This window comes from Diospyros lotus, chromosome 15 (assembly GCF_014633365.1).
Source record: "Diospyros lotus cultivar Yz01 chromosome 15, ASM1463336v1, whole genome shotgun sequence".
Classification (NCBI taxonomy): Eukaryota; Viridiplantae; Streptophyta; class Magnoliopsida; order Ericales; family Ebenaceae; genus Diospyros; species Diospyros lotus.
In genome coordinates this window covers 32,750,724-32,778,643 of record NC_068352.1, presented here as the reverse complement: position 1 = coordinate 32,778,643, position 27,920 = coordinate 32,750,724, and the positions used below count along the sequence as shown (strand labels likewise).

General features: G+C 36.4%; 2 protein-coding genes and 1 pseudogene across 5 annotated transcripts; all 3 read right to left on the bottom strand.

Annotated features, from left to right (window-relative positions):
• Positions 1-36: 36 nt before the first annotated feature.
• Positions 37-4,315, bottom strand: LOC127792231 (protein GRAVITROPIC IN THE LIGHT 1). Of its 2 annotated transcripts, XM_052322675.1 has the most exons (4): positions 4,139-4,315; positions 3,905-4,042; positions 3,711-3,817; positions 37-1,909 (listed from the first exon to the last, which is right to left on the bottom strand). In XM_052322675.1, the coding sequence occupies exon 4, from the start codon at positions 1,907-1,909 to the stop codon at positions 557-559; it is 1,353 nt and encodes a 450-aa protein (XP_052178635.1). In that variant the 5' UTR covers positions 3,711-3,817; positions 3,905-4,042; positions 4,139-4,315; the 3' UTR covers positions 37-556. The 2 variants fall into 2 exon arrangements, with proteins under 2 accessions (XP_052178635.1, XP_052178634.1); XM_052322674.1 differs by having other exon boundaries at positions 3,905-4,315.
• Positions 4,316-13,324: 9,009 nt separating this feature from the next.
• LOC127792025 (uncharacterized) lies at positions 13,325-23,097 on the bottom strand. Of its 3 annotated transcripts, none has more exons than XM_052322307.1 (8): positions 22,889-23,097; positions 22,595-22,745; positions 20,963-21,336; positions 19,942-20,169; positions 19,430-19,784; positions 19,075-19,199; positions 18,824-18,959; positions 13,325-13,876 (listed from the first exon to the last, which is right to left on the bottom strand). In XM_052322307.1, the coding sequence occupies exons 3-8, from the start codon at positions 21,304-21,306 to the stop codon at positions 13,637-13,639; spliced, it is 1,428 nt and encodes a 475-aa protein (XP_052178267.1). In that variant the 5' UTR covers positions 21,307-21,336; positions 22,595-22,745; positions 22,889-23,097; the 3' UTR covers positions 13,325-13,636. The 3 variants fall into 3 exon arrangements, with proteins under 3 accessions (XP_052178267.1, XP_052178268.1, XP_052178269.1); XM_052322308.1 differs by having other exon boundaries at positions 22,595-22,706; XM_052322309.1 differs by having other exon boundaries at positions 22,595-22,679.
• LOC127792024 (uncharacterized) lies at positions 13,883-18,816 on the bottom strand (annotated as a pseudogene).
• Positions 23,098-27,920: the final 4,823 nt, after the last annotated feature.

Genomic DNA, 27,920 nt, shown 5'->3' with positions numbered 1-27,920 from the left:
TGGGGATTTTTGGTTGAAACAGCGACAGCGCTGACATTGAGCAAGTCCAGATTTTAGTTTTTCTATGGAAGCACTTCGAAATACAAGCATTTCTATAATATATATATATGGAGAGAGAGAGAGAGAGAGAGAGAGAGAGAGAGAGAGAGAGAGAGAGAGAGAGAGAGAGAGAGTAAAGCTAAGCGAAAAGAGTTTCCTCCCCCCACCACCAGCCTAATATTAACAAAATTAGGTGAGGCTTCGACAACTACAGGATAAAATCATCATCATCATCATCGTCGTCAACTTCCCACAGTAACAGTTCCAGGCGGTGGTGAAAATGGCCGCAAAACAAGAGAGACAAAAGGCCCAGTTGAACGTTGAAAACCCACAACACAAGCCGCAAAGCCATTTCTATGGATTCTCTGTGATTCTAAAGATAAATATAGTTTTTGACGATATTGATATTGATGTTGGTCTCCAGTTCAAACCATGGTGTTAAAGACACCCCCCCATATCGATGACAGTTCCTCCCTGATCGAATTGCAGATCATCGGTTCATCTGAGAGTTTCGAGATCAAGAGAGGTATACCTGACACTGGACAACGGTTCTGCCAATCTTGAAGCCTGGAATCACGGTGAACGCCACTGCTGGTTCCATGGTGCCGCCGGATGGCAAGAAGGGTTCCTCGCACACGCTTTCCATGTAGACTTCAGAGAAGCGACACTTGTTGGCCACTTGAAAGATTGAAGCTTGGGGCTCGAGTGAGAAGGCCAGGCAGTGCAGGAGCCAAACTCGCTTCGCCATTTCAGAAAATGTGGCGAAGAAGGTGGTCTCCGGGTGTTCACCAGACTTAACTACATTCCTCTGACTTAGGTTTCCAAACAGCGACGACTCCATCTTGGGATGAACAACGCTCAGATACTTGGAAGTGCAGAACTTTCCGAGTGATGATTTGGGCTTTCTAGCAAGATATTCCCTTGTTTTCATACACTTCAACTCTGTGAATCTGTTGAAGAAGAGCTGTTTCAGCTTCGGCTGCTCGGGCAAAGATCCCTTCCCAGGAGAGAAATATGGATAGTTGAAACCATCGAACATTTCACGGCAAACAAAGGACTCGAATGCGAAGCATCTATGGTTTGCATTCCAATACTTGACACCGGGCTCAATGGCGCTGGCTGCTGCATCCAAATCCCACCCTGCCAGTTCCATTTCATTGATCATCAACCTCACAAAAGTCCGAATATATTTGACCGTCTGACGAAGAACAGTAACGAAGTGGTTGGGACCCAAGCTTGACAGATGAAGAGTGTCGGGAACAGACAGCAACCCGCTTGAGTTCAGTCTCTTTTCGATGAGCTTATTTTCCCTGTTTGCGTCCGCCAATTTCTCCTGAAGAAATGTAATCTCAGAGTTCTTGAGCTTAAGCTGGGAATCCAGTTTCTTTCCCATAATCTCATAGGTTTTCAGAAGACTCTTCTGCTCCTGGAGTTCAGCCAACATCTGCGTTTTTCCAGGAGAAGAATCATCTAACTGATTCTTTAGGTAGCATTGCTTCAACTCGGATAAATTCTTCAACTCCGACACCACCATCTGATCAGCAGCTTGAATCCCATCAGCATCATAAGGAGACTGAGCAAACTGCAACTGGGCATATCCTGCTTTGACGGTCGACATGCTTGCAAACAATCTGGCCAAGAAAGCATCTGTAGCTGCCCTAAGCCGGAGCTTTTCATTGTCCTCATCAAATGACTCAGAATTGGTATAACTCACATCATCAACGACCTTGACCCTTTCATAAGACTTGGTTTTCTGATTTCCATCAACAGGGGCAACACCGGTCACAGCTCGAATGTGAAAAACCTTAGCAATTGTGCGTGCCAATCGGCTCTTGCTTGGCGTCACAGATGTCCGGTCAACGGAATCCATCTACCCAAAAAAGAGTTAAAACCAAAAAATGATTATCAAGAAGAAGATGGTAAAGAACGATTGACCAGGAGGTTTTGAGTGATTTTAGCTACCAAAAGAATATTTTTGAGCAATCTTAGCTACCAGAATAGACAACTAAAGAAGTAACAACGGGAATATTGTGGTTATAAGTAGTGATGACAATGATGAGTGTGCTCCAACAAAAGAGAAAAGCAGCTTGCTTTAACTCTTAGACCGAGGTCATGAAAAGCATATAGAATTTCTTTTTGTTTTGCCATTGATAGTTTCCAATTTGCTTTCCCCTTGCAGGTGTAAAGTGGATTTTAAATCCAAGGTAAAAGAAGGAACAGAAGATGATAAGAAGAGTTATAACTGTATGGAAACGCCATCAGCGCATTACTTTACAAGAACAATAACATACATATCAAGTCTTAATTCCACTAGATGGGGTTGCTACATAGATTCTACCTCACCAGTCCCTCCTAAAATTCCAATTTATTTCCTCGACTAATCTCACCAAAAAAATCAAACAGAACCCGTAATCAAAGTGACACTAGGATCCTGATTTTGAAACAAAATTTCCCCCAAAACTGAATTTTCCAAGCCTTCATGATATTATCATGAATGGTGTACTAGGCTCCCCGCTTTGCGAAGGCTGAATACAAGCAAGGTTTACCATTGCTATGGAAAGACGCATTTTCCACAACTTAAATCTATGACTTTTCAATAACAAACGATCCCAAAAAAGAAAAAAAAAACATTTAAGCAAGCGCCATACAAACAACAGTTACACCATTAAGTTTTTATAAACCCAATCTTAATATAAAAACATTAACTAAAAAACAATCTTATAAATGGCGAAAAACCAATGTTAAAACATACGTCCTTCCTAAGAAACTATATGCCAATGAAATTTAAATAGCCTTCAAGCCAATGGTTTAAAAGTACACATTATATGCTGTCACTAGCATCAATCCTCCACGAAACATTCAACTATTTAAACTTGGGGTGTTTAAATAGCATTTCCCAATCCCGAACCGCTACCTAAATATTCAACTGCCCGTGCCAAGATTTGACAGGACAATAATGAAAGCCCCAATTCACGTCCGTAATTACCAGACAAATTGCCCTAATTGACTCTATCCCAAAATGCCATTAATGCATGGACTATCTTCAGAAGTGGGAAAAAAACAAAAGCAGCAGCGAGGAGTCCAATTTGGTTTACAAATCAGCTGTTGGTAAAATATAAGGGGAGCCCAGGTGGGTTCACACATCATTGGATTCCATTTGGTCCATCCATTTACGCCGTCTAGAAAATCATACCGTGACCAACAATGACACGTGTCACCCAGTAAAAAGTAAGAACAGGGGCCCACTATTCCGTATAAAAAATATCATATAATAATAATAGTAATAATACCCCCCCGTACACATTTAACACGATTGTGTTTAAACGCGGCTAGCCAGTTCTTATCCGTTTGATTCTCCGGGGCAACGGCTCTGCCACAATCGGGCGGATATTAATCCTTAGGGGGGGGCCCCATGGACAATTTCACTTCGATTGCAGAGCCGATCACGTGCGGGACACGTGACTTGCCCAACGTAGCAAGGGATTCGTGGGGACTACCGCACCGAATCCCAGCTCGTCCTCTCGTGCTTACCAAACTGAAGCGAGTTACCATGACCGTCTCCTCTCTGCTCAATCAACGAGTCCGAAATCGGACGATCGCCGAGGCAGGAACGAGGCTGATAGGAGAATCAAACACCGGTAATTTCGATAACACGTGAGGAATTACCGTACCTCGAGGAATAATCCGATGTACTGTGACTCAGCTTCTCCTCATCATGCGTGAATCTCAATACAACAGAGTAAGCACGAACCACCTCTAATGGCGACTCCTCTGCGACCTAAAACAAGAACAAAGACGCTTCAAAAATCAGCGAAGCGGCTTAAAACAAAAGAACAATAACATATTTGTGGTCTGTTTGGGTTACCTCGCGAAGAGAGCGATTCTAACTCTGGACCGACGAACACGGCGGGAAAACCTGGAAAGCGAAAACGGCCAGGAAGTTGGAGCTTTAAGCTGAAGCTTCGGATCAGAATCTTCCCAGAAAAGAACGTCGAATCAGTCTCTGCTGGCAAGGAAAATCACTCGAAATGGGATCGGTTTTCGGTAAACGGAAAGAAAAATCTTAGGGTCTTATGAAGTTAGCAGAAATGGCTTTGACCTGGCTCGATCGAACTCTTCAATGGCCGTCCATATCGGGGAAAGCAAAAACACTTAGTTGCTGATTTTGAAGCGAATGAGATTGCGAGACTGAATGGTCTCCCAACTTGAAGCAGAGACTGAATGAGGCTGGCCGGCCGAGCTCGTAACGTACACAAGAGAGAGAGAGAGAGAGAGAGAGGGGCGAGAGCTGGAGAAGAAGACGAAACCAACCAGAATTGGGAAAATGTCCGAATGCAGAAGCATTGGGAATTAAAAAGCTCGCTCCAGGATTAGTCAATTTTCTTATTTGTAAATTCCTATTTTAGCCCCGTATGTGGGAGGTTTTACGGAAAGCGACGAGGACGGTGAGACCATGACGGATGGACTTTCGGGAGGGACAGTTGGGGGCAGTTTTGACTATTTGCGAATGAGAATTCGCAAATCCAACGCAGGTCTGAACGGGTGGATGTGTGCAGGACAAATGAGCGGTTCGCAATTCTCAATGTGGCGGTCTGCTAGCGTGTATGCCGTCACACCGTAGACGCTCCGTATCACCTGTCCGCGATTGACACGTAGCAACTCGACGCGCATTAAACTACCATTCTACGTCAAAGGGCTCACCTATCGCTTGTCGATTGGTTCGGATGATACCATTCCAGATGAGGATGAGATTGGCAGACTCGGAGCCGTTGGATTTTTATTTATTTTATTAATGTTTTTTTTTTTTTTTTTGGGGGAGGGGGGGGGGTGGCTACCACTCCTAATCTCTGAACGAAATGGTCCCGTTGGCTGTATCGTGTGACATAATATTTATCTGATATAGATAATACAAAAAGATACGAACCTCTCTACCCTTTCTTATATATTTACGTTAGATAAATTTGATGTGGACAAAAATTATTTTTGTCTCTTTAGATTAGCAATCCTTGGCTTTTATCTCATAACTTTGATGCATCCTTTCTTACTTTATTTAACAAAAGTTTTTAAAAAAAATTGTAAATATATAAAATGTCAAGAGTATTTATTAGAATTTAATTTAAATAATTCATCAATTTTAAAAAGATAAAAGCAATATATCACTTTTTCTACTCGTATAATAAACATATCGAATAATTTGTTCACGAAGAAACTCCTTAAATGAAGAAAAAGATCGATCCTATAAAATGGGGATCTCTTTGAACGGCTAGAAACTAAATTTTTAGAATTTCAAAAAAACGTTAATGATCATCACAATCATCTATACATAATCTACTTTTAGAAGTTCTAACGACTTTGATAACGTCAAGAGTATTTATTGTGATTTAATTTAAGTAATTCGTTCATTCTAAAAAGACAAAGGCGGTAGTTCACTTTGCTACTTGTATAACACACGTGTCGGATAATTTATGCAGGCAGAAACTCCATAAAATAAGGAAAATATTGATCCCGTAAAATCGTTATCGCATTAAAAGCTCATAAATAAAATTTTGATAATTTCAAAATCAATTTTACAATTTAACGAAATTCATAGTCAACTATACACAATCTCCTTTTAAAAATCCAAATGACTTTGATAACGGCAAGAGTATTTATTGTAATTTAATTTAAATCATTGATCTATTATAAAAAGACGAAAGCGGTTGATCACTTTTTTACTTGAATAACACACATGTCGGACAATTTATGCAGGAATAAACTCCATAAAAGAAGGAAATATCGATCCCAAAAAATCGAAATCGCATTAAAAGCACAAAAACAAAATTTCGAGAATTTCAAAACCAAATTTATACTTTAATGAAAATCACGGTCAACAACACAATCTCATTTTAGGTGTCCAAACGACTTTTAAAACGTCAAGAGTATTTATTGTGATTTGATTCAATTAATTTGTCCATTATAAAAAGACAAAAGCAGTACCATCACTTTTGTATAACACGCATGTTGGATAATTTATGCCAGAAAAAACTCCTTAAAAGAAAAAAAAAGTTCGATCTTATAAAATTAAAATCACCTTAAAAACTCAAAAATATAATTTCAAGAATTTCAAAACCAAGTTTACACTTTAAATGAAAACCACAGTTAATGATACACAATCCCCTTTTAGAAATCCAAATAACTTTAATAGTTAATAGTAAAATACTAAAATGGCGATAATAGATCCCCTAAAAGAGTAAAATTACTAAACTACCATTCAGAGTGACAAATCACATTTTGCCACATCATTCTCTCCCAACAAATACAATGTTGTCGGGTGCTCAACCCCGTAAATGCTCATATATATATCGTGACAAGTTTTGGTGATCGATCTTATCCATCATCAAATAGTTAGTTTGTATCTATAATTTATAGAATGATTAACCTAATATGTTATTTTCACAATTTATGTTAGTCAACATAGCATTGTTGACATGCCATAGTAATTGGATTACGTGGATCCTATGAGGAGAAGCTTCGTATGGTTCCTGAGATCCATCAATCAGTGATCCTTCTATTTTGACGCGGCATATTCTCATTTAAACAAACCACAAACAAACAAGCCCTATTAGTCTTGATTGCCCTTTTTTGAGTGAGACCTCTGATTTCTTGCCATATTTAAACCATGATAGTCACACTAAATAATTATTTGGTTAACCTTAACTTGGTTACCAAAATAGTAGAGAATACAGTGTTATTTTTGTTGTGATTAGAGTTTAGGGTTCTTTAAATATAATTTTTTAATATAAAAAATATGAAAAATTCTCGATTATACAATTTTGGTTAGTATTGTCTCACCCTTTCAAAAACATACGGATTGCCGCACCTTAGACTAGGTGAGTCTTAGGTCAGAACTTAAGCCTTGTCCCCACAGATATATGCAGATTATTGATAGTAACACATAAACAAATTCAATTCTATAACCTTGTGGTAACCCAAACTCCCAAACTAATGAGGTAGAATTCAATCCTACAACCTTGTGGTAACCCAAACTCCTAAACGTATGGGGTGGACTATCAGTGCAACCTCAAAAGGTTTATAAACTTATGTGTGTAATTATTTGATAGGTATGATTTGAGAATTATTTTTCATGATCGATAAATTTATTCAATTTCTAATTTATTTCGTATTAAACTCCTTTTGATACAAAGGAAATATACTTGTAAGTAGGGGTGAACAAATTGCTCAAATTGAATAGGTCAAACTTGTGTCAAAAAGTAAAGCGAATTGACTGAATAGATTCTCAAATCGAACAAATAAAAAAAAATTAAAAAAACTTAACTGACAAAAAAAAAGGGAAAAACCAAAAATAAAAAAAAAATTGAAGTAACAAAGTGCAAAAAATGACGTCATTTTTGACATTTCGATTGATTCGTTTATTTCATTTTTTTTTTTAATATAGAGATCGAACCGAACCGAACCAATCGATAAATTGATTCATTTATTTCAATCAACTCAGTTCAATATGTAAACATAGAGTAATCGCACAATCATGATAACCAAAAAGTCAATTTGTTCTTACATTGACTAAAAAAAAAATGCTCACAAGCCTATCGATAAATTATATTGATAGAGTAACTGAGAGACCAGAGATTAAGAGACTAGAGTGACAGTGACCTCAGACCGAGGGTCTGATTGACTTTACATTAAGAGACCTGAGTAACCTATTTTAGAAGTCTCTCTTGCTGTCATCAAGGGACCCTTTCAAGAGAGTTTCATAGGTTATTCAGTCATAAGAAATCCCTTGTTTATGAGACATTCGTGAGACACCCAAGTCTATAAGCCTTTCTCCAGACAATGCGAGAGACACTTATGGAAGATTTAAAAACCTTGAGAAACCTAATCTCTAGATATTATGAACACGAGACCGTGAAAAATGAGTCAAACTAACATCCCATGTGCTCGACTACAAATCCAAAAGGGCATTCGATACTCTTGTCGAAGAATGTGACTTTTCAAGTATCATTCTCTCTATAAATAAAAAAACTCTCATGTGATTGAAATATGCTCAAAACTCTGTACTGATTGCAATTTTACTTTCTCTACATTTTATAATCAAACCAAAATATTGACTTAAATATTAGAGGGGTCGTGCGGGAGGTCACCTGTGTCCTTCATCGATTTTCTTCTTTGTAGGTCATTTGTAGGCTCCGATCGAAATACTCTTCCACTAAAAATAAATTTATCATTATATTTTGACAATAACAAGTCATGATCAAAATAAATTGATAAAATATAAAAAAAAAGAGTGGTCCGCACAAACTAAATTCCAAAGATATGTATATTCGATCGCAATTGCGGTGAAGCAAAGACCATACGAAGGGGACGTGAGATGTGGCCGTGACATTATCTTTCACATCAATTGGGACCCTCTCCCTTGTATTTTAAGCCCAAAGATCCCACCACGTTTCTCCCTTTAACTTTCTGTCCGAAAAGTATTTAATGTAATTATATATGGCTTGGTAATGTGTGGTTATTAAGTCGGTTTGATAATCGATTGGGATCGCTCACAAAAGTCTATTTCAATGTAAATATTCATAAAAAATGATAGGATTAATTTTATAGTATAATATTTAACGTTTAAGTTAATATAAATCGAGTGATAGAGATATATATAATATTTATGAATCAAATAACTTACATGTAAGAGTTCCAGTTATAGCCAAAGGGAGTCAAAGTACTCAAAGTTATCTCTAAAATTCTCGAGCTAGCGACGAATTCTTCGGACCAAGAGTTAGTAGTGAATTTGTTGGGCCATATTGAGATAAACCTCAAGTTTTATCGACGGAAGTTAAATTTATCGATAATTGAATTTAGTTAACTTATCTTCTTAGATCTAAGTTGAATAAGAGAACATACATTATCTTTATATTAGTTGTGAATGAAAGAGACATTGCGATACGGGATTCGTCATTTTTTTAACAAATAACAAATATTCTTTCAAGACAAATCCTTTTGATGTTTTCAAAAATCCCCCGGAATTGACCTCCAGACCTACCAAAGAACAAGATGATACTTGTGGTTTTGTGTATATAATAAATAATATATATATATATATGCATTATATGCGTAGGCTATATATAGCTTTAAGGTTCCATGACCACACACAATGTTTGTGGGAAATCTTTCCACAATCGTCTTTTAAAGGGTTTTATCTTACCTAACATTCCACGTTTCCATTGACGACGACCAAATCTTCCATTCCATTTATTTATTCACATTTAATATTTAAGATTTAAAGTATGATAATAACATAATGGGGCAGAGTAAATAAGTAAGAAATGACTAAATATTTATCTGTCACTAAAGAATTGAGAACTTCTATATAGTTTGTATTTATGTTGCACGGAAATAGAAACGTGAAATCGGATATTTTTTTCTAAAAGAATAAGCATAAATATGGCTCAAAACGAGAATATGAAACGTTTTAGAAACATTTCGAAAACGGGAAAACGACTCCTATAAAGTGTTTGCGTGCAACGTAAGTTTATATAATGATAGGTCGAGTGTGATTTTCGCTGACAACCTCATTTGAGATGTGACCCTAGGCATGGTGCCGAATCCCCAAGTCATAGCAATTGAGTCTCATAACGATTGAGTCTTGTTTATTAATGATCGAGGCACCTGATCTTGTCATGTGGCAATTTTAGACACTTTGCAAGTGATTTTTAGATCAACTCATTAGGATTGAATCACGTGCCACTTCCTTACTAATTCACGAGTCGTATTTAGACTTTGTGTTTTGAGATTGATTAGTAGATGAATTAATTACCTTCATTAATTGTTAAAAGAACGGGTTGTATTGTGTGAGTAAAAAATAAAATAATTTAAATAAAGATTCACGTGATGGTAATTGATAGTTAGTTGAATTTTTAATTTTTAAATAAAATTTAGAGGAAGATATAATTTGGTGTAGACCTAAAATTGAGTTAATTCTACATTTGATTTGATGTTATGAACAATGTATTAATATCTTCTTAGCCTATTTGATAGTCCAAATAAATACCGTGTAGTTAACAAATAATATTATTGTATTTATTTTATAATTTTAATTTTAATTTTTAATTATAAAAAAATAATTTTATTATTTCTTTCTTGAGCGTTATGAACAAAAGCTCACTAAAAGGCAAAAAGTTCTAACAAAAAGTATGCTCAAATGCAATGCATAATTCGAGAGTAAAAGTTTAATTTACTTGAATTATTCGAACCAAACAGATCGAATTTGTCGGTTCAATTCTATCTTTTTCTTGTATCAATTTGGTTCGACTAATTTTTCTCAAAAGTTGAGTTTTTTAATTAAATGAAGTGAACTAATCAAACATGCTAAATTTTAAAATGATATTATTTTAATATTTATAAAATGATGTCATTTTTTTCGATTTTGTGTGTTTTTTATTGGTTACTTTTTCTTTTCTTTTTTTTTGCATTTCTTCAATTTGAATCAATTTTGAGGGTTAATTAGTCGGTTCATTTCGATTTTGCTCCTAACTTTGCTTCAATCGATTAGTGCATTTTGGTCAGCTTAATAATCGAGCCATTCATTTGCACACCCCCAATTTCTAGGAGATTAAAGTGTCTACCAAAAACATAGCTCACGTTTTTAATAAATAAATTTATTATTTTCTTTTAACGACAACACTAATAGTAGTTAAGAATTACAAAAATTTGAATTTTGGTTAATTATTCTCAATATATTTAGTCATTAGATCACATAAATTTGGTTTTCTTAAAAAATAAAACCATTAAAAAATATCGAGCCTATTTACAAATAAAATAATATTCATAACGCGATATCATTAGTAGCGAAAATTTTCATCCACTAATAAACTAATATTAATCTTTTGGTTGACATGAAATAATAATAATAATAATAAATAGTCATACCATATAATATAACAATTTTATAAAGAGAAGATGATATTTGCAGCACTACAAGTGAATTGAGTGACAATCCTTTCCTATTCCAAATGTCTAAGGGAGACCCTAAACAAGACTAATTACCTAAACCCTCTTAAGTCTAGCTTTTGTCTTATTTTTAGTTATAATAGTTTGAGGGGGTCCTATAATCTTCTTCTCCACATATTTTTTGTCCACTGGGACCCCAAAGGGTGGAAGGGCCCCATGGAATTGGAAATTTGAAATTTGGGTTCCCCCATGCTTTGGGCGGTAGGCACTCTCACAAAAATAGTCCACAAAAATAGTCCATGTTAACGTCTTAATAATTCAAAATGCCTTAAAGACTTTATTTGGTATCCTTTAGATAGTCTAAGTCCAATCCCAAGCATGAACATGGGATAATGGGTTTTTAGACTATTAAAAAATATGATTTTTTTTTTAATTTTTTAACTAAAATCTTTATATATTATTTCGTTCAATTTATCTAAATTTTTTTATTAATTAAAAGTTAATAGCTCGATTAATGGTGACAAGAAAGATTAAATCTTTTTAATAGGTCAAATTAATTTATGCATATCAGACTAAATTTTTATACATCATCCCTTATAATAACCACAAAAATACGAAAAACTAATTCCCCACATATTGGTGATTGCGATGGTGGTGGTGGTCAAAGTAGGATGGGCGGTGGTGGTGGTGGTCGTTGCACTGATTTTAGGGTTTGAATATTAAAGAGAGAGAAAGGAAAATGAGCTACTTGAAATTAAAAAAAAAAATTTATTGACTTCTTAATAATACTCAAAAGTTTTAGTCCTCGCGATGACGACAACTAAGAATAATTGATACCAACGAAAAAATCATGGAGGCCAGTGGAACAGAATCTGATAACAGACTTAAGGGGTGGAAAGCTAGCGGTGGGATAAACTCAAAAGTTTGAGAGTATAATTTTTTTGTTTTAATTTTCAACCGATATCGCCTTAATTTTCTTATGCATCTATCATTTTCACATGATTATAACTCGCATCTAATTCATACTTTAATACTAAGGAGTTAAAGGTAATGAAAAAAAATGACTGAATGAGGAAATAATTCAAAATTTTAGTTGATGGGTTAAAGAATATATTTTTTAATAATTTAAGAACCCCTAATTATATTAAGCTAAAGTTATAATTCTTTCTTTTAATTACTCAGGGTTAAAACTTTTTATTAAGAATTGTGGACTATTTCATCTGGCAAGTGAAGAGGAATGTGGGGACGAAAGGCAACAGTCTGCCATCTCAACTTTAGATGGTCTTTCACCTTTTCATGCGAACCCTACTCGCCAACTCTTTACTCAAGTTGGATGACAACACACACACACACACACAAAGACTGATGTGATAAGAGACCTACTTTTAGCAGAAGAACTCAGATCCTCTTGCCCTATGTTTGGCGTAGCTTAGACAGCTAAAAGTTCATCACGCGGTACTCGTCCAGCTAACCTCCACATCCATATACCCAGAGCCGGCCCATCGAAGTTGGGCTAGGCAAAAAAGATTTGTTGAGGCTTTAAGTATTATTTTTTTTATAAAAAAATAAATAATATATTTTTTTATACAAAATATTTCATCATTTTATTAAAAAAAATTAAAATTCAATAACTATAAAATATTTATAATGTTTTGTATTTAATTTTTAATAAAATATTTATTATTAAAAAATAAATAAATATTATAAATTTTAAAATTTTGAGACGATTTAATTTGAAAGGCCTTATGCCATGACATATATGACTTTATGGTTGGACCAATGCTACATATACCTTTGTATAGTTCTTTACAAGTTTTGAGAGGCATATCAACTATTGCTGCCATGCTAAATTCATAATTTAATTATTATATTTTTACTTTTTTATAAATTCGTTTAAATTTTTTATTATTTTAATTAATACTTTAATTTTTTTTATAATAAACTAAACTTCTCATTATCTTAATTACATATCTAAACCATGTATTTTCAAATCAATTACATACTTTATCAATACATGATCCAATTACATTTTTGTTATTTTAATTATATTTTTAAAATATATAATTAACTCAAAAATACATTATTCAAGGGTGAATCAAAACAACTAAAAATTCATATTATCGTGAAAAAAAGTTGAAAGTATTAAAATTAAATTATTCAAAAATATATTATCTAATAATATAACCAAAATAACCAAAAATCTAAATAACTACACAAAAAAATATATAAATTACATAAAAATATATAAATTACGACGTTTCTACCACGAGCAAGCATCAATATGCATGGTTTACCATTCCTTTCCGAATAGGATATAGACACAAGTAAAGATTACCCGAAGAGAAGATAAGAAACATACGTCTACAATTGGTTCAGAGTAGGAATTTAAAGTCAGCAATTCGTATTTCAACCAAAAATAAACATAAAAGAGAACAGAAAGCTCCTACGTTGTGGAGCACGTTTCACTTTCACTATCACACAGTATCATTCCTACGAGGCAGAGAGGTCAAGAAAGACTATCAGACACACTCGAATTTGAAAAATTAGTATTGAAGCGACAATCAATCTGAGGCTTCAGCAAATCTGAAGGGTAGGGTGGTCACGGAAGCTCGTCGAGGACACAGACTAAGCCGTTACTGGACAGCAGAACTATAGGAGCCTAGAAACCGAAGAAACCAAGTTCACTAGCTTTCTCCTTTTCAAATGTCTCAAAATACTGATATATGATTGTGACTGCAAGCAGAATCCCTGTTCCTGAACCAATGGCTCCCATGAAATCAGCCAAAACTGTCAGTGCTCCGATACACATTCCCCCGAAGGCTGCTGCCGTGGGTATGTAACGGTTCAGCTCCTTCTGTAGATTTGATTCCCGATGGCCCGGCATCACCATTTGTTGTTCCTGATAGTTTGATAGCGTCCGTATCAGAAAATGAAATGATAAAAATTCAAGCGTGACTACACATGAACATAGAGTAACACGATGTTTTCCTAGGAATCATATCTGAGAACTCAACATCAATACTTATTTACATGTATAATCATCTTTTCAGATAGGGTCTTATTCTATGTAATTAAATGCTAACAACTATAAAGAGTAGTTCAGATATGATGAAGCAAGAAAAAAAATTGTAGTTCAGATATCATACATGACTGCCACTGTACTGTAGCATATCATACAATACGCTACAGTGGAAATATCTGTAGGATATTGTAAATAGAACTTGAAAACCATTGTGGAGTTTCCTACTTATAACAGGGCATGCCCAATTGACTTGTACTTGTAACCGATCTCAAACATTGATGACTAACCAGAACATATGTGAGAGCTGTACAAAAAATTCTCAGGGGGAATAAACTATGATGGAACACAATGAAATGATGTGATAGGAAAACTGGTTATTATAATTTATCTTAAGGATAAGAGGATGCATTTGTGATTGGATTGCTCTATAATTTCTAGCATTTGTGGGCATGTTTGTTATTTTATGTTTGAACAAATATACGTGCGTACTTGAATGTGAAAGGCAGTTAATGTAATCAGTATTTCAGAAACTCCCTCTCTCTACTGCTCTCTTCTCTATCTTAATCTCCTCTCTGTTTTACACTTCTCTTCTCTCTTCTCTGTTTTCTCTTTTACTTGGGATTTCAGCCTATAAATAAGTTTATGATGAAATCAGAGACTAAATTTTGATGATTTGAATAAAGACTGATGGATGATTTGAATAAAGACTGATGAATCCCTACCGTCGAATTATTCTCTTCCTCTTCAATCTATCACAAAAGTCTGATTCAGCCACATCATGATGTGTGTCAGTGTGTGTGTGTATTGTGCTTTAATAAGCTAGATCAGTTTGTAATTGTATTAGTAACTGTTGAGGAGGAATTCACGATGGCAAGAGGAGAAGAAGATAGATTCCGATTACAGATAAAAATGACCAGTTTAAATAAGAGAAGATAAAGCCCCAGCTGTTCCTAAGAAATGGGAAGAGATGAAGCTCAAGTAGGAGAAAAATTCTCTCCTCATCTGTTGTTGTGTTTGATTTTTAATTCCCTAAAATTTAGATAGAAGATAAGTAGAATTAATGTATAGCATCTCGTAACCGAGAATTTAGTGAGGAGCAGTTGGTATTTTTTCAATCCTATTACTGAGGATATCAATCCCAAAGTTCTCTAAATTTGTTCAGTAACCACCCCAATATGGTTGCCGAAATATAGGAGAGGACCAAAGACCAAAATGGAAAGAACCCATCAAAATTTAGCATTTAGTTAGAAAATGTGTCCCTAGTGCACCAGATTATGCTTTGAAAGAGTCAGGGTCATCATTGTACGCAGACTTACCCCTTATTTTGCAAAAAGTTTGTTTCAACAACTCAAAGCATGACATCATATCAATTTAACTTAACACTGGAAAATTTGATATCTTTATGGCATCGCCTAAATTAATCTAATATTGATGTACTCACCTGAAGTGCAAAACTCTCAAGTATACCTAAAATAAATCTAAATTTCTATCACCTATGTGCCTAAGAAGTTGTAGAATTATAGCAGATATCATTTCTCACCTGCAGTGCAGAACTAAATATTCCAATGCGTATAAACTATCAGCAGCATATAGTTACAATGTTTACAGGTTTAATAGATCACGTATTTTTCAATCACAGCATAATCTCAATTCATAAAACTATACAATCTACTTCAGTCATTTGCTTCCTGCTCATGCCTTGGATCTTATTCCTTTTCTTTTATACGTTTATGTGTGAAATGCTATTTAAATAATTTGTCTATATGAGAAGACCACAAGGAAGCTGCGAATTACATGAAAGAATTATTCAGAACCCACTACAGTAAGATTTATCAAGTCACGTGCAATGATTCTGATAGGATCCCTGATAGAAATCCAAACAACAATCAAATATCAATAACTATCAAGCTTTCCAGCCAAGAACAAGAATACCCAGGGCATTCGAGAGGCCCTCTCTCTCCCAAATTCTCCCAGAAAACCAGCGTATCCCCTCTCTACCCCTCCCACCCCCCACCCCATACATATTCCTCACTCTACACCTTAACCGAATTCTGTTATGCAATAGCTGGGTTGTTACATAGCGATTCCCTACTCTACCCCTTATGCACATGACTGGCTGTTATGCCGGCCAGCTTATTACACTTCTGCCCCTAATCGCTGCCCCTTGGACCTTCTTTGATAAGTCAAGTGAACCGGGGGGGCCTAATATTACTCCCTCCCCCAACTTTCACCTTGTCCTCAAGGTGGAAAAAAAATGGAAATTGCTGCTGGATCAAAAGGTAAGGCTCCCAAGTAGCTTCCAATGGGGGTAGCCCCTTCCATTGCATGAGCACCTCTATTGCTTTCGAAGCAGTAGTTATAGCTGTAGTTTCGTCCATGAACCCAAACGTCTGGGAAAACCAGACATTATTTGAGTTGGGGTCTGCAAGCAGAAACCAGAAACTTTCTTCCTTGGGAATTGGATAGCAAGGGGCGTGAGGGAGGGCACCAATCAAGCCATTGGAACGTTTCAGCGTCACCCAAGCATGAATTGTGACAGTATCACCATCTTTTATGCCCTCCTCCCCTTCAATCTCGCAAGTAACTTCAAGTGTCAAGGCAGGCATCATTTCAAGAACCTTCTCCACAACCTGCACTTCAGCAACAGAGAAACCAGCTACTTGAATAAGCAGCTCAAACCATTCTTCAAGAGTCATCCTGTAGCTCTTGAAATGTCCACACCTTCTTACGGGCAAGCATTTTCATGATAGCCTCACTAAAATGAGGCGGCTGCAGAAAAGGTGCAATGTTCGCCAAATCCCCCAATTGTCTTCCTTGCACTGAGAGGAACAGCCTGGATAATAGCTTGCGAAAACTCAAGAACACCAATTGCAGGTCTTAGCCAACCATGCCCCTGAGCAGTGCGCGATATAATTGCCATCTTCAAGTTTCTTAGAGTAATAGCAGCCAATCCTTTGTAGACATCTTTCATGCCCAAATTCCCATCAATATTTAAGATCTTTGGGTCTATACCATTGGGCTCCACAAGAGAATGCAAATTGAGCCCTAGACTTCTAAAAACAAGCTGCCCTTCCACCATCATGACCTGCTTGGACGAGACACCCACCCCCTCATGATGGTGAGAATACATGGGGGGCCCTCCATTATCAACCAACCCCATGTAGAAATTTTGAGAAACCTGGCTAAGAGTCAAACCATCTTCCCAAACAACATGGTCTGTTGATGGCGCCCCATTCCTCGACAAGATGCTCTCCTTGGACGTTATCAGATCCGTCGTCCTTGACATTAGATTCCCGATCTTCTTCCTCGACTGCTTCAATGCCTTGGCTGCTTCCCGTCTCGTCTTGAACTGGACGAAGCTATAACCCTTGGTCTTGCCCATGACCCGGTCGAAGATGACGTTGCAATCCTCAATCTCGTTGTATGACTCGAAAGCAAAGACTAAGGTTTCTCGCGTCGTGTCCCATGTGAGGCCATAAACGACGAGCTTGCGACGAGATATGTCGCGATCCGTAGCATTGCGAAGGCGAGTGAAGAGGAATGAGGAAAGCGTCAGGCACGGCGGCGCCCACAAGGAAGTTAATCCGTTGGTACTTGGTGTAGGGCTTGAGAAGTTTCTGGATCTTCTCGGGCTTGGTCTCACCGGAGGAGGAATCATCGCCGGCGTCCGAATCGGACTGAATTGGCATCTCGGTGTCTTTGGTTGGGACTGGAGCTTGGTATTTCTGAAGCTTCTTCTTCTTCCTGCGTTTCTTCTTGACGCTTTTGCCGTCACCTTGTGGTTGTCTAGTCACCGGCTTTTTCTTCTTCGCCTTCCCTTTCTTCGCCATTGCTTGAGCAGAGACGCGATGGCGGCACCCTATGGCTTCGTCTTTCAGGTTTGCTTTCTTACCCACATGAATCTCTCTTTGTCTCCTTCGCTCCCACTGGGACCACAAAATGGCCTCTCCTTCGAAACCTAGAGTCGCAGACTCCCGTTTCTCAGCCTTTGTCAGCTGGGCCACAAGGAGGTATCGCTCAGCCTGAATAGCCCAACTATCCGAGTCATCTCCTTCAAACACGAGCATCTCCAGCCTCTGACTGCGGACCTCTTGTCGCCAGCTTCCACCCAATCCTCTATCAATTCCAGGCGTCACCCCTCGGCCCACTCCAACTCCAGGCGTCACCTCGGAATCCTGGGTGAATTTCATATGGCCAATCTCCGTCCTTCCCCTTGCTCTTGCTTGCCCGCTCCTGTTCTTCCCATCTCGCTCGCATCCTCACGAACTGCTCCAGCAGGTTCGTTAGGTGTCTCTCCATCGTTTGAAACGCACTCCTCATGGCATCATCTCCCAGTTGAATACCTTCCACCCTCATCTCCAAATCACCGACTGGATCAGTCAAGTTCACCATTAGGATCGAAATGCTCTGATACCAAATTGATAGGATCCCCGATGTAAATCCAAACAATCAAATATCAATGGCTATCAAACTTTCCAGCCAAGAACAAGAATACCGGGGGCATTCGAAAGGCCCTCTCTCTCCCAAATTCTCTCCCAGAAAACCAGCATATCCCCTCTCTACCCCCCACCCCATACATATTCCTCACTCTACACCTTAACCGAATTCTATTATGCAATAGCTGGGTTGTTACACAGCGATTCCCTACTCTACCCCTTATGCACATGACTGGCTATTATGCCGGCCAGCTTATTACACTTCTGCCCCTAATCACTGCCCCTTGGACCTTCTTTGATAAATCAAGTGAACCGGGGGGCCCTAACAAATTCTCATATTATCAGCAATTGAATAAACAATAAAACATAGATCACATATGAGCCATACCTTGAGCTGCTTGGCCACATCTCTAGCAGAGGACCCAGATACTTCGATCCAAGTCTTAGAAAACAAAGCACAAGCTGACAACATGAACACAATATAAAATAGCGCATGGAAAGGATTAGCTGCCACGTCTGCCAAGCTGCAAATTACGAATGAACATTAGTTTAGAGTAACAAAGGCGAGTGTAATTTCCCACTGACAGATAAGCAAGCCATGAGCAACAGAGATGTCACAAGGGGGAGGGGGGTATCAACCTTGATGGTGCAGTTATATAATATGCCAAACCGCCAACAGGAACTGACTGACCAGAATATTCAGATTCCTTCCACTTGCCCAACAAGTTCACAAGGAAATTCCCACTGTACTTCCTGTAAAGCAACTGCATGAAAACGAAGATCAAATCACATCAGGAAGTACTTCTTTGGCAGGAAAAATCATTCTGTATCCGAATTAGCAGACTAAGATTAAAGCTTGGAATTCCACAAATTAATACTGCACTAGACGATGGGTCTGATTCTTGCACTTGAAAACAATATCAATATCAGGGAAGAAAAAGACTCCCTACTTATGAAAACAATAGGGATAAAAAACAAAAGAAAATTTCACTACCTGGGAAATGAAGTAAAGATTGGAGACAAGGGCAGACTGCAGGATTATAGGCATATTAGAGGTGTAGAACAGCTTGATGGGATATGAACCCTGTTGTCCACGGGCATTCTTGGACCTCACAGGCAAAACCACACGGAACCCTTGGAAGTAGATGACAATGAGGAAGATCAAGACAGTAGCAAGTAAGTTTGTTACATTTGGAAGGTTCTGCCGGTAGAATGCCTCCCGGAGTGCACGAACCTTGTCTGTTCGAGTTATCAGTAGATGGAACAAAGCAATAACAGCACCTTCAAATTCAGCTCCACGCCCACTATTAATTGTGGTGGGACTGAATGCTTTCCAAATGATGTTCTCACTGCACCAGGAAAACAACATTCTTTAGCAATAAGTGTCTAATTATAGACCTGGAACAGAAATGGACCAAGGACCTCCATTCCCCATCCCCACCCCACATTCTTAAACACCATCGAAACTGCTATTCATAGTAAAAGGAAAAAGACATGGTACCCTACCAGATGTTGGTTGCTATAAATAGGGATATTCCTGAGCCTAGACCATATCCTTTCTGAAGAAGTTCGTCCAAACATATCACAATGATACCAGCAAAGCAAAGCTGGATAATGATAAGAATGGCGTTTCCAACTCCAAGTTGGCTAACACTACCGTACATTCCTGACAGAACATATGCAACTGCCTCCCCAACAGCAATGAGAATGCCCAATAACTTCTGTGCACCATTTCTGAGAGAAAAAAAGAATGCTTAGACAGAATAGAAATGATACAAGAAGCATAAATATGCTTCTCTTGCAGTTAAAAAAAAACATTAATTCACATTAAAACCCATAAGGCTTAGTGAACCATGACAATCAAACAACAATCGGCTTAATATTATTAAGTCAAGATCCAACCTGCCAAATAGAGTAATGTAGAATCCTTCTGAAAGGTACAGTGCTATGAATATCAAAAACAAGAGCAAAACCTAAAATAATCACCATTCTGATTTTAATTTTTATAGTCATTCAGAGGGAAATATATATTTTACTTAACAAGACGGGTAGAAGGAGAAGAATAGAGAAAAATAGAGCAAATTCACAATTTTAGTGCTTTCACCAAATCATTAATCATGCAAATAGATCAATCAAATCTAAAAATTATCTCACCATAGGTAAAATAAATACTAAGCATTCTTCTTAAATATCATTTATGGCTGTGTGTTTGCATTTCTTTCCTTTTTCCTTTTATTCTTTTTGATAAGTAAACATATTTCTTTTTTTTCTTTTTTCTTTTTTTTTTTTTTTTTTTGGGGGGGGGGGGGGGGGGGAGGGGGAACCCACAGCATGTTATCCATGCATATAAAATCTACATAATTTGTAGAATGTTCAAATTTAAGTCAAAGAGTCAGGATATGCGATGCAAAGATTGAATCAGAACATAAGAACCAAACCAATCGCAGACTACACACGAAGAAACTATAAGAAGAAATAGTCATTTCCAAGTAGGATAACAGAGAGAGATGAGGCAGATTATACTTACAAGAGGGCACGATCCTCACGTACATTGTTGTCCACTTCAATGATTTTGGATCCAGCCAAGAGTTGCATTACTAATCCAGATGTCACAATTGGGGTGATTCCAAGTTCCATGACAGTCCCACGATTAGATGCAAGAATGACACGCATCCAATAAAATGGATCTGCACCTGTCGTAGAGTGTATGCCATACAGAGGGAGTTGACTGCACACCAAAAAAATGAAGAGAGAAATTACGGTATATATGACCTTCTCTCTGAATGGAACTTTCCTGTCGGCACTCTGAACTTCAGGCAGAAATGAAAGAAATGGTCGAACAAGATGAAGCACCCTAAAACCACCTCCCATCTTGCTTTCCACGAACTAAACCAATCCAACCTACATCAAAAATTCAAAAACAACACTTGATATCAACATGTAAGTTGCATCAATTCATTTAAATCAATTCTTCAAATATTTGAAAAGACAAAATGTTAAACAATATCTTCTTTCAAAAATCGATGAGGAAAAAAACTGCATTTTTAAATTTTTCTAACAAGAGAAGTACAAAAGCATGCATCTCAATAGTCAAAAGTTATGACTGGATTCCAGATGAAGCAGCAAGAAACAAATGGTAAGGAATGATATTGCTCGAAAAGAATACAGTTATATGACCAGGAAGTTATAGCAATGGAATTTGACAATGTAATCAAAGAACAAAAAAGAGACAGTAAACCTTGCATTCATGTTCAAGATAATGTCTTTTTTGACTATTAAAGGAAACTTAAAATTCAGAGAGTATCAGCAGCAATAATGGTAGGAGCAAGGAATATTTCATCGTAAATGTAAGGTTCTACAGTCCGATATATGTCATTGTAAATCTTTTTAGTAGCAATAGCAATATCTTACTATCTGTCAACAAGCACAGTAAGTCATGCCATTCCTCCATCACCCACAACACGCCCCCAAAAAAACAAAAAACCTTGTACATATTATATTCTCTGACAGGCCAACCAGTAACCTATAAAATCTAGAAAAATAAATAATAAATAAAAAACTTAATTGATGTTAAAACTATTCACAAACGAGTAAAACTTATTCAACTCTTTGGGTTTAAGTTATCTGTTTTAAATCCTGACACTAAATGCCTGAAATCAAAATTCATCCAGGTTAATCTTGAAGTCAACCTTCAATCTCAGATAGGTGGCACCAAATTCCAAAGAATGTAGGAGGTTGCCAAAGAGGAGCCTAACAATGACTATGGCTGAAAAACACAATACAGTTAAATACCCTAACTTTTAACCAGTTAATACATCATATACACCTCCAAATACATGCGCAAACAAACGCACACTTTGATTTCCAATCGAACCAGACAATTCAGATTTCAAATTCATACCCTAGCTTCACGTACATATCTAAGTTTCCCAGGGTATAACGGCACAGGAACCAAGTTTGCGAAATCAAGTTCCTATGTTCAGAACTTGAGATTGTCGAATAAAAAAACTATGCTTCTATCAGATTAAACAAAAACCAATAAGTGAATTAATCAATAGATAAAACAACAGATTATCAACAATTTTACACACGGGTACAAAGTTACAGATCTGTACGGTTTCAATCGAATGTAAAGAGAGAATTTAATTAGGAACCAAACCTTTGATCAAACGAAGAGCGAGAAGATCCAAAACCCTAGAGAGCGTCCGACTTCTGAATAACTTCGACGGTTGCGTGTGAAACACCTTGAGATTGTCAAATCAAGTTCCTATCTTCAGAACTTAAGATTGTCGAATCAAAAAACTATGCTTCTATCAGATTAAACAAAAACCAATAAGTGAATTAATCAATAGATAAAACAACAGATTATCAACAATTTTACACACGCGTACAAAGTTACAGATCTGTACGGCTTCAATCGAATGTAAAGAGAGAATTTGGTTAGGAACCAAACCTTTGATTAAACGAAGAGCGAGAAGATCCAAAACCCTAGAGAGAGTCCGGCTTCTGAATAACTTCGATGGTTGCGCGTGAGGCTTTAAACTCTGAGAGCAACCTGATCCAATTAGGAATTGGAGATCCTATATGAAGATCTGAAACCCTAGAGGGAATCCGGTTTCTGAAGAATTGTGAGAATTGCGTGTATCCCCAAACACGGTTCGGAGGCTTTTAATCCGAGCGGAACCCGATCCAATTGGGAGTTGGCGATATTATCGAGAGCGACGACGTGGTTGCCAGATGACTATTTTCAGGCAATGGCTGCTTGACACGTCACATGAGTTGCCATATTCGACCAATATCTTGATTGGATTCTTTGAATGGAGGTCGCTATTGGGCCATGGCCCATGGCCCAGATTTTTGCAGCCTATTTTCTTTATTTTATTTAAGGCACTACAATTTGGTATTAAAAATAAGATTTTTTTTTTTTAAGGGTTTTGCTAGCAAGTGTCTTAAAGTGTATTTAATGTATTTATTCTTAAAATTTTATTATTTTTACTAATTAATAATAAAAATATCATATTTTAAAAATATTTTATTAATTAATAAAAATAGTCATAATAAATGTATCATATTTTACTAATTAACAAAAGTATATAAATGCTAAAAACTAAATACATTAGGGTAAAACTCTTTTAACATGGTAAAGAGACACCAAGAGTAAGGGAGATAGGTAGTGGAGATAATAAAAATGACGAAGTAGGATTATATGAACGATGAGAATGACAAAAAGGAAGTGTCGACGACAAGAGACGTGAATGGCGGAAGCAACGTTAACAACAAAGGGGATGGATGGTGGAGACAATTGAGATTCGACGGTGCGTTAGAATATGTTTCACAAATTGACAAATAAAAAATAAACAAAAAGATTTGAGATTAAACCCAAATTAAGCATATAGATAGAAAACTTTTGTTTCCAAATCCATCTCTAAGCATCTTTAATTAAAAAATAATGTTTTAAATAGAGATAAAAAAAATTATACATTTATTCAAAAGAATACTATTAAAATAAAAGTAAAAAAAATATTTTATTCCCTACTTATTCATGAACTTAATCATTAAACGCTGAACTATTCGCGAGCAATTTAACTCATTTACAATCTTAAGTTTTAATGTGCCAATATATTTTATTTGAACTAATATTGTTTATCTCTTTTAAATAGTTTTAAATTTAAAATAAAATCTTAAAACTAAGGATTAGTACTTTAGCATTTCAAATTTACACATGACATCCTAAATCTTAAACTCTAAAATATAATTCTAAGTGTTAATTATTACAAAAAAAAAAACTTTCTAAGGTTCGTAAATTAATTTTATTATTATGAATGAAGAGAAAAGTACAAAATCAAAGACACCATTTTGAAATGCGGAAACCCACTTTGATTTTCGACTTATACCCCATAACCCTTAAAATCCCAAATTTATGTGCTAACCCTAACTCAATCACTCGATTGATTGCTTAACAAGACCAAAATTATGATTTTACCATATTGTAAGATGGATCGTATCGGTCAGATCAGGCTTGACCTAGTTTAAAAGGCCCAAAAATCGCTCAACCCATGGCCTAATCTCAACCCAATTTCAGCCTGCAACGACCATCATCATCATTGTCACACTCTGACACTCTCGCGCCTACTACCAATCCTATCGGCATTTACTGTAGGTCATGTCAACACCACACCTCCGTCATGGAGTCTTGTTGGCGCCGGACTATTCAATCCCATCTCCCTACAACTCTAGAACAGGCATGCACACAAGTGGGTCTCCTTACTTCTCTATATATTCCAACCTGATCACATGTCGAAGTATGTTATTTTCTATCTTACTGATACTCTGCTATTTTAATCTCTTACTTGCTTGAGTATTGGAGAGCTTGCAAGTGTCAGCCACCTCCCGCCGTGCCGATCACCAAAGTCTATTCCCTATCGCTACAAGCTCATGTCCAACCATCCTTTTGGGCCAGAAGAAACATTTGGCACCTACCGTGGGTCCAATAAAACCTACCTACCCCATAAACCTCACCAAACCATCACATACCAATCTCAATTATTTTTCCATGGCCAAAACCAGAAGTGTCCTTAACCTAGAAAACCCAAACACTAACCACCTTTTAGAAAATCCAACCACCATGGAGGGTCTATTCCAGACCATCTCCAGCTTCAAAACCAAATTGCTAAGTTAACCCGAAATCAGCAACATGACCAACGTAGTGAACGGGTTGACAACGATGCAGAGGGTAGCCGCCACCAACACCATCAGGCTACCCATACCCCTATTCCCCCACCTTCTACATCATTGTATTATTCTGGCCATCATTTCTCATAATTCATTATTGGGTTACCTTTACCGGATGGTTTTTGCCTCCCTAGTACCTTAGAGCCATATGATGGCACTATCGACCCTCGGGAGCACCTCACCATGTTCAATGTTGCAATGTTACTAAACGGAGGCACGAACTCGATCATGTGTCGAGCCTTTCCCAGCACATTGAAGAAGTTGGTCATGTTGTGGTTCTCCTTTCTAGAGCCAAATTATATCCATGACTTCTCCAATCTCACTGCCCGTTTTCTTACCCACTTCTCCACCAGCGAGTTCATCATAAAACCTCGACCAGCCTAATTAACTTAAAACAGGGTAAAGGCGAGTCACTCCAGGTGTTCATGAATTGATTCAACTAAGAGGCCATCCAAATCAAGAACCTCAATCCGACAATCTCTCTACACACTATTATGGTTGGGCCTCAATCGAGGTCATTTGCCAACTCGCTAGCTCGGAAGCCTTCTGCTAGCCTAGACGACCTAAAGAGGCGAGCGACAAGTTACATCACCATAAAGAAGGCCGTTGCCAGGAACACCTACCCAACTAGAGAGTGAAGGAATAGTAAACTCCTAACAATCTGAGAAGAATAAGATTTCAGTATAAAAATAATTTCTACACCCACCTGACATTGAGATTTAAAGCGTATTTATTATATTATATATGATGTAATATTGCATTACTTAAATACTCAAACTGTATATGATTTGTGTAAGTTTTCGTAGCACATCTCTGATGTAAAAATTTTTAAATTTCATTAATTGCCATATGACTATTCCAACATTTAGATTATTAAAATATTACCTAACATAAAAGTTATATGATTGATGCTTTAAAAATTAAAACAAAAAATTATGGGCTAGCTTTCCAATTTTGAAACTTTAAAGCTAACAATAAAAATGTGACTTTGACCAAATTAAAAGATTATTTTACCCTCAAACAAATTAAAGATTTTTAACCACATCTCTAACCCTCGTATTCGTTTCTTCTCATCTCCATTTTCCTCCTTCACCTTATTCATCTTTGGGTCATTGTCATTTGGTATCAAGAGCACGATCGCTATATGAATAAGAAGAAGAAACATCAATGATAAAAGGAGAAAGATGAAGCACTAAGATTAGAAGGTGATGAAACCTATCGCCAACGAGTTGTGTTGAGCTCTCTTTCCATTTCCATTTCCCTTTTCCTTTTTCTTTCCCTCTAACTTTAGTATCGTTAGTGATGGGTAATAAATTTAGTTATACACACATATATATATTTTAAAATATAAAATTTTATGGAATATATTTAGATATAATATATTGATTAAACAAAAATTTAAATCATAATATACGAAATATGTTTTGTTACAAAATATAATTAATTATACATTTCATTATAAATGATATTTAATGAATTTATTTATAAAAAAATGATATGTCCTTTTTGATCATTTTATAATTTCTCATTAACTTATAGAATTCTCTTTTATCAAACAAATCAATTTTTAACTAATAGTTTAAATTAAGGGTGAGTATTTGGTCAATTCAATTAATAAATCGACTGAATTGCTCAAACTGAATAAATCGAACTTGTATAAAAAATTGAACTAAACCAACCAAATAGATGATCAAACCGAACAAATTGAAAAATTCAAACCGACCCAAAAAACTAAAAAAGAGAAAAAGTTAAAAAATTAATAAAAAACTTCGTTTTTGACATTTTAATTGATTTAGTTATTTCATTTTTTTTAATACGGAGACCGAATTGAATCGAAATAATCAAAATTGTCAAACTTAAAAACTAAATCAAACTGACAATTTTTATTAATTTTATTTGATTATTTTGATTTAACTAAAATATTACTTATCTTAATTTAAGTCTTATTTAATCTAAACACTCTATTAACTTAAAAGTTTTAATGAACTTGGAACTAAAGATAACTTAAAGTCTTCTTTAAGTAAAGTCTAGCCAAACAGCCTCTCATTTGAGTGGATCACACACAAACGGGGTCCTATTAGAATGTGGCATGACGTCTAGTTCAAAATTCACAGCTTGTGTTAATATAAAGAGCAGATGAAAATTTCATGCTATTCGAATCATAAGTTTTTATTAAATTTTTGCGATGTTCAATTAGTTCGTTTCAGACTAGACTGAAACCAAAATTGGTAAACATTTTGAATCGAAAACTAAACTATATATGGGCACGATCGAATCGGTTCGATTCGATCTATATGTACATGTAAATTGTTATATTATAACAATACATATGGTTATATTTATAACAATGTATTTGCAGTTGTATACAACGTTTCTTCCAACCCAAAAGGGTGGTTGGAGGTAAGCTTGCAACAATAAAGAATAAGCTCTAACGATCAATCCATCGAAGGGGGGTTGGTATTTGCAAACACTCAAACACTCAAATAAGTAAAAAAACAAGTTGACAGAGTATCAATAGGTTAGAGAAGAACATATTTTAGTTCTAGAGAGAGCTAGTTTATATAGAAAGAAGAGAAATCATTCTGTATGCATGCTTGCATCGAGCGTTGCAGGGCGATGGGACTGAATATCAGATGCAGACAAAGCTCCCTGACAATGGCATGGTGTCAACGGAACCCTCATTAATGAGGATGCGATCTGGCATTAATGAGGATGTGCGTAAGAACATCCAGCACATATTGGTGATGATGGTT

Excerpts from the sequence above, each read along its gene's own strand:
- LOC127792231 (XM_052322674.1), bottom strand. The coding sequence starts at position 1,909 with ATGGATTCCGTTGACCGGACATCTGTGACGCCAAGCAAGAGCCGATTG.
- LOC127792025 (XM_052322307.1), bottom strand. The coding sequence starts at position 21,306 with ATGGGAGGTGGTTTTAGGGTGCTTCATCTTGTTCGACCATTTCTTTCA. Across the intron at positions 19,200-19,429 it reads ATCTTTACTTCATTTCCCAG|TTGCTTTACAGGAAGTACAG; the intron begins GTAGTGAAATTT and ends GTTTTCATGCAG. Across the intron at positions 13,877-18,823 it reads ATGTGGCCAAGCAGCTCAAG|GAACAACAAATGGTGATGCC; the intron begins GTATGGCTCATA and ends TCAAACTATCAG.